General features: G+C 43.9%; 1 protein-coding gene across 1 annotated transcript; it reads left to right on the top strand.

Annotated features, from left to right (window-relative positions):
* The first annotated feature begins 1929 nt into the window (after window positions 1-1929).
* Window positions 1930-6761, top strand: LOC147623656 (putative glucuronoxylan glucuronosyltransferase IRX7). Its single transcript, XM_086820240.1, has 5 exons — window positions 1930-3615; window positions 3892-4268; window positions 4369-4637; window positions 4748-5900; window positions 5987-6761. The coding sequence occupies exons 1-4, from the start codon at window positions 3132-3134 to the stop codon at window positions 5208-5210; spliced, it is 1593 nt and encodes a 530-aa protein (XP_086676366.1). The 5' UTR covers window positions 1930-3131; the 3' UTR covers window positions 5211-5900; window positions 5987-6761.
* The last annotated feature ends 732 nt before the right edge of the window (window positions 6762-7493 follow it).

The raw sequence follows: 7493 nt of genomic DNA, 5'->3' as shown, positions 1-7493 counted from the left end.
TTAAGGAAAAAAAAAAGGGATTACATCCTCTCGTGTGCAGTTTTTTTAAAGCGCAAGGAATCTTGCAATGTGGGGGAGATCTCCCTTGTCCAAGCCCGTGGATGAGGAATCTTCCTAGACTATCTCAACGCGTAAATTTTGGAAAAGGCCCATGATGGGGTTAACAAACTTCCCACGAGGAATTACACAAAGTGAGGGAGATCTCATGGTTTGTGATTTTAGGGCAAACATTGAGCGTAGCCAGCATTTTGTGGGCTGGTTTTGCACCGCTACTCCAAGAGTGCCAAGTGCTGTTCACCAAAAACCGGCCTTTAGTGTATTTTTCACCGAGTAAAATTTAAAAATCCCAACCAAATTTCGGGCTTGCCTTGAAGAAAAGCGATCAATTTTTATGAATTGTAGTTATAAAATCAAATTTTTTAAATTTTTTTTGGAATAAAACCAAGGTTTTTCCAACCTTTTCCTTTCTTCCACTAGCTAGGAAAAATGTTTTTCGCGAGCAGTGGTGCTAGTAAACTAGGCCTTTTAGACCAAAAAAAAAAGAATTTTATGCCACGTAAGAATATATTGCAGCCAGCATTATATGCCAGAAAAGCATGTGCACAAACATTTTGTGGTTGACCAAGATAGCATTTACACCTAACATAGGCTCCAAATTTAAGACCCAGGTGTGGGTACGCTCAGGGAGCTTTTGTGCAGCTCAACTTATGTGCTCCTTTGTCTGCCATAGCAGCAGAGGGGGGGGGTTGGGTTGTGGTACTGCTTCAAAGGCAGAGACCATTATTGTAGTTTATGATGAACATGGGTGTGCTGCTTTTGGCCCTTCCGAACCTCCACCCTCCTTTCTGCCATGGTTTCTCTTCTATACTATATTCCTCTCATAATATATATATATTGGCTTTTGAGGCCCCTTTCTCACATGGGTCTCTGCTCCAGCTTCTTCCAAGACCTTTGTGCTCCTCGCCCAGCCTTCTCTGTCCGGAAATCAATCCGCACGATGGGACATTGCATCTGCCTTGGTGATCACTGTGCAGCAGCAGCAGCATGCATTCACCTATTTTGACCTTGATTAAAGAAGAATTAGTCAGTGTTTAAGATAGACGTAGAGTATAGATTAAAGCTTCTCAACCTTTGAGAAGAGTCACATGCATGATGTTACTTTTGTGAAAGAGCCATTCTAGGTGGGCTTGGAAACCTTTAACAAAGGTCCTCCTGCATTTTTCTTTTGAGTTTCGAGATTTCGAACCCCAAGTCTTAGTAGAAGCATGAGAGATTCCAGATGATTGCACTCGTAATTGGGTTGACATCGTGCACTAATCTCGCACGTGTGAGTCTGAAATACAATTGCATATAATTAAGGTCGTGTAACATCATAAACAATGCGAACTTTTTTGCTTCACGTTTTTGCAGCGAGGTAAGCCTTAAGGTAAAAAAATAGAGGGAAAAAAGGCTTTTTTTTCAAAGGGAAATTTTATTTCTTCAGAAAACGTACCTCCACTGATCCACCTGGCAGCACTCATGACGCGACAGGCCAGTGGTAACTAGGCCATGCTGGCTGCCAGCCAAGCTTGCTGAGTTGGCACATTCAGCACTTCGAAACTCGATTTTTAAAAAAAAAAATGGGTGATGTGGGCAGAGTTCGAGGTGCCAGTTCGGCAAAAGGTGGCCCGCAACTCGGACCAAACAACGAGAGTCGGCCGGTAATGATTATTGGAATTTCAGAAGTTCCGGATATAGCTGATGCTGCAGGAAAGGGTCTGACGTGGCTAATCAGGAGGATAGGAAGGCTTGTGTGACGCCTCTGACGTGGCTGGAGTGGAGGAGTCGTTGCTGATTTGGCACAGTCGGTCGGCAAGGTGGCTGCAAACTTATGACGGGGCGAGCTGTGGTAGTTTCCCTTCTAATGGGAGAGTATCCACGGTGCAAATCACCTTTGAAAATTAGGGTTAAAAATAACTGGCTGCTTCTTTGAGAGGGCCCAACGGAGACCATTTCGTTTGCGTGTGTCGAACGGACGATATCCCGTCCATGTGGTTCCGTCGCCCCTCTCAAACAAGCTGCCGCGTTACCCCCTGGTGAGATCATGTGATCGCAGGTTTCCATCATCTCCGACTCTCTAGGTTTCCCCGTTGAACAGGTCGCCACTAAGGGCAAGGTCCAGCTACAACAGCAGCTCCGACACACAGCAGCTTCCGTCGCCGCCATACTAGTCCAGCTTTCGCAAGCGTATCGCTGATCATTTACTCTCTCTCTCTCTCTCTCTCTCTCTCTCTCTCTCTCTGCGGTTTCTCTCTCGGAAGCCTCGTTCATCCCATTATAGAATCGCTTCCCTGTTGGCTTTCTACCCCGCTGCCGTCTCCCCTTTCTCGGCACCTCCGTCTGCCATCATCATCTGCAGTTTCATTTCGGCACCCGAATTTAAGCTTGCTTCTATCTGTCTGCATGTTCCTTTCTTCATGCTAGTTCTGTGAAAGACCAGGCCAGTTTCGCCGTCTCCTCAACGGCAAGGGCCGAAGTGTTGGGGACTGTACATCATGCTTTCTTCGTTTCATCATCTTCTGGCGATGGCTACGGAAGCGTTTCTTTGAGAAGAAGACAAGGAATAACTAGCTACTTGCGCATTTCTGCTGCTTTGTCTCCTTCATTGAAAGAGCTGATTTGCTCTCCGATCAGTATTCTTTGCTTTCATCGTGTTTCCAGCGTTGCCTTTCTGCAGATGGAGGGGGCAAAAGGCCGTTTCGTCTCCCTTCTTCGTGCCTGTCCTGTATAGCTTCTTCTAGCTTTTCATTTGTGGTGGTAAGAAGCTTCATGCAGAGTAACGGTTTCGGTGTGCAGCAAAATTTCATCCCGCATAACTGTCCCGCACTTTACAAGCTTCTCTCTCTCTCTCTCTCTCTCTCTCTCTCTCTCTCTCTCTCTCCCCCCCCCCGGCGCCAAAGTCCCCCACTCCTCTGGAGTCTCATGGCCATGGAATAAATAAAAGCTTCTGAACTGACTACCATATTCACCCTTTGTGGTTGCTTCGCGGTTTCAAAGGAGGTAAAATCGTGAAGGAAATCTGTGAAAATTGTGCGAGTCTGCATACGATAGAGAGGCACAAACTGAGCAAAAATTGCCGATTGGTAGTGAAGATGCGAATCAGCATGGAGAGAAACCTGCGAGGGGGTCTCCTCAAAGACAGGCATGTAGTGGCAGTGGCGTTGGAATCAACCACCAAGTGCAAGGCTTGCAGCAAGCAAGCGAGAGGAGGAGGGATTTTAGCGGACAGAACACAAAGCCGGTTATGGCGGCGACATGCCAAAGGAGGCTTGCTTTGCTTCTCCCTCTCATTTCTGTTCATCATCATGGTCAGAATTGATTGGCTACCCCTGTTTTCAGACAGCCAGGCAGTGCAGCTCATGCCACCTGTGTTAAAACTTGGAAACTCGCTCAACATCGCCACTGCCACGAATTCCGACATTACATCTCTCCATCCCAGGCCTCTCAAGGCTACCACCTTCTTAGAACTCAAAGAAGAGAGAATTCTGAATGCCAGGCCCAAAGGTGTACTGGAGGCTGTCTGGAGGGATTATTCAGTTCTTCCTCAAGATGATATTTCAACCATTAAGAATTATGGTATGGATATATATCCTTACCTATGATGTTGTACTAACTTTATCATATGTGTGCGTAGGTTTGAGTGCTGCAGCCTGTCTGTTCATAGTTCATGTGCTTATTCGGAACTTCAATTTTTTTTATGCTATCAAATTCATGTGTGGTATGGTTGGTTGCATGTTTCAAGCTGTGTTGACCTTATCATTATCTTATCTAGATGTACACAGTGTGAAGTTTTTCTTGCCCATGTTTGAGTGTTAAGGCCAAAATTGAACAATTTTCCCTGGTTCTTGGCAGGTAGGAATCCTTTGGGCTTGTCTAATGACGTGAAAATCTTCATCTATGCTTTACCTCCCACTTTCAATAAAGATTGGTTGAAGGATGATCGATGCTCCAACCATCTTTTTGCTGCAGAAGTTGCTATTCATCAGCGACTGCTTCACAGCCCTGTCAGGACTCTAAAGCCATCAGAGGCTGACTTCTTTTTCATGCCAGTGTATGTATCGTGCAACTTCAGCACGACTACTGGTTTCCCATCGCTAGGCCATGCTCGTACTCTACTAGGGTCAGCTGTGGAGCTTGTCTCTCATGAGATGCCATACTGGAATCGCAGTGGAGGAAAGGACCATGTGTTTGTTGCTACCCATGATTATGGACCTTGCTTCCACACCATGGTAAGGGGTTTAGGATTGTGCCATGCAACAAAATTTCCATAATGAGGGTCATGTTGCTGAGGAGAGTCTGTCACTGACGGTAATGGGTTTTCTGATGCAGGAGGACCTTGCAGTGGCTGCTGGGATCCCAAGCTTTCTTCACAAATCTGTAATTCTACAAACCTTTGGACGAACAGATAAACATGCATGCCAGGGGGACAACCACATACAGATCCCTCCATTTGTGCTTCCCCCTTCTGTCAAACTAGGCCGGCCTCCTGAGGAAGAACACCGGGATATCTGGGTCTTTTTCAGGGGGAAAATGGAGATACACCCAAAAAATGTCAGCGGTCGAATCTCAAAAAATGTCAGCGGTCGAATCTACAGCAGGTAGGAAGCATGCTGCTCTGCTTGTTCTGGCAAAGTCATTTTATCTCCTGGGTTATCAGCTTAATTTTGTTGCTCCAATATCTCATCTCAACTCTATGATGTGGTATCAGGGGTGTCCGTTCCACCATCTGGCGAAAATTCCGACGGGATCGCAGGTTCTTTATCAAGAGGAAGCGCTCTCCAGATTACCAGTCAGAAATCCGTCAGTCTGTCTTTTGCCTCTGCCCGCTTGGCTGGGCACCCTGGAGTCCTCGTATAGTGGAATCTGTTATCTTTGGCTGTGTGCCAGTGATCATTGCAGATAAGATTGCACTTCCATACTCTCACATCATTGATTGGGCTGAGATTTCACTGACCGTGCCAGAGAAAGATGTGGGTAAATTGGGCAAAATTCTGGAGAGGGTATCTCACACTAATCTAAGCACCATACAGAAAAATCTATGGAATAAAAAGTACAGGCAAGCACTACTGTACATGGATCCCCTCACAAGTGGTGATGCTACATGGCAAATTTTAGAACTGCTGTCAAGAAAGCTGTCCAAGAGGTCAATTAAATCTTCACAAACAGTTTAAAGAGAACCAACACATTCACATACACCTATGAAATTTTTTCCTAGACAGCGCTGAGTGTATTTAGCCCCTTAGTCCTTGTAGAGAGAGGTCTTCCTGTATTTACTCCCGAGTCCTTGGAGGCATTTTTTTGAAGAGAGAAAATGAGATTCTTTGAATACCAAATCAGATGTTACTTTGGCACTGTTATTACAAAACAGGTCGCCAATTTATGTCCTCTTATGTGTGGCAGGCGTTCCATATAGTTGATCTTTGGCACCTATGTTTGTTGTACAGCAACATTACAATGACTTGTACCATTACTCTGGTTGGAGTATAGAGCTTCTGGGGTATATGATATATCTGTGTCAGCTAGACTGGGCAGAAGAACATGTCATAGTTCGTCCTGAAACATTCTTATGCACTTTTGGAGTCATAATGCGGCTTAATACATGTAGGCACATGCCAAACAGAACAAATGGAAAGAGCAGGGCATGATTTAAGTCTAAATGCAACATCCCTTGGAGCTAAGATGACAGGAATAGTGTATAATGGTGTGGGTGGCCATTTGTAAGGTGCCAGGAGAGGGATGACTTGACATCCACATTATAGCAATTTGATATTTACATGTGACAGCATCCGCATTACAGGATTTTAATATTTCAGACTACGTGTGTTTTGCAAGGCTGTCTTACAAAGTTCAACCTACAAAAGGTACTTTGATATTCATGCCTGAAAGATGAATATTTCAGACTACGTGAGTTTTGCAAGGCTGTCTTACAAAGTTCAACCTACAAAAGGTACTTTGATATTCATACCTGAAAGATGAATTTTTAGCTTAGTGGAAGGGGCTTTTCAATTGTCGAGATGAGCTCCTAGGAGATCCCAGGTGACATTCAAGACAAGTAATTGTTACTGGAAATTCTGAAAGCTAGAGCTGGAGAAGGGGATTTGCTGCACTTTAGGTGTTGGATGCTTTAATCTGCTGTGCTAACCCCCTCCTTGATTTCTTGACGTTGTGTGAACAATAAATCATGTTTACAGCATACACTACGATTACATGAACAGTGTGGTATGGCACCTTAGTCAGAAAAGGTTTGTCCGGTACTGCTATCTATTTGTTAACACCTTGTTATGAACTTCATGCCCTTCTCATACACTGAGGGGTCTGAAGGTAAGGCTTTGAAATTAAACAATCCAAAGTTCCAAGGGCATTTTCCTGCTTAGCTCATAGAGCCTAATGATGCTTATTCCTTTCTTCGCTAGCGCTTCAATGTGTAATCCCTGATTTGCATGGATATAAGAAACAGCGGCATGGGTAGGATCTCAAGGGCAATTTAAAGGCCACTGTTTCAACCCACTTAAAGTGTCCCTAAGCCCTTGCTTCAATGGGATTATCCATTTCTGGTTGTTCCCATCCCTTCAACCTTGCAATTTTGGTACTAGTGCACATTGCAACCAGCCAACATGGATCTCTTAACAGTAACTTAATTAAACACACAATAAACCACCATTGAATAATACCAAGACCATTCGGGGGCCAAGATGAACTGATACTTTTAAGGTATTTTATTACCAAAAGAGTTTGTTTGTACATGCTTTGTGGGATACTTTTAAGGTATTTTATTACCAAAAGAGTTTGTTTGTACATGCTTTGTGGGAGGTCTCCAAGTCACTAGATGTCCAATAAAGGATATATGCCTACACAAATGAGAACAATTAGTAAATGTCTAAAGCTATGGTGGGAAAACCCTTACATGATGTGCCTTAATTATTCTCAAGCATCCCTCTTCTTAGTTGGTAGTGTAGCCATTGCACTCTTTTAAGTTGGTGTTCAAGTCAAGAGCATACCTTAGCCTTGTCAACGAATGTGTCGTTGGTCTTTGCTTTTGAGCCATAAATGCAACTTCTTGATGTGGGTATACCAATTCATCTATTGTGTTCTCACTTTGTTGTTATCACACTGGAGTGCTCCTTGCCATTGGGGTGAAGAAAGAGGTCTCTTTGCCTAGATAGAGTTAAATGTCCTTTACAATGGTTCTCTCTCACACAAGGCGGGAAAAGAAGAAGAAGCTAATGCAAGAGGAAAACCTACTCAAGCAAGCAACAATAGAGAAGAAAGAAAGCTCATAAGTGCTCTATTGCAAGGAAATGATTGTGTATTGCTTATTGTCAAAAAATGACACATATACAAGTGACTAGTTTTCACGCTAGGTCGGCCAAACTTAAAAATGGTACGCTCTTTATTACTAATCTTAAGCAATTATGTACATGAAATTCTTAGGCTTTCTCTATTTGACATTAAGT

The sequence above is a fragment of the Cibotium barometz genome, chromosome 26 (assembly GCF_041138505.1).
Source record: "Cibotium barometz isolate CiBa-2024 chromosome 26, ASM4113850v1, whole genome shotgun sequence".
Classification (NCBI taxonomy): domain Eukaryota; kingdom Viridiplantae; phylum Streptophyta; class Polypodiopsida; order Cyatheales; family Cibotiaceae; genus Cibotium; species Cibotium barometz.
Note: the sequence above shows the minus strand (reverse complement) of the source record. Positions and strands in the feature narration are given on the sequence as shown.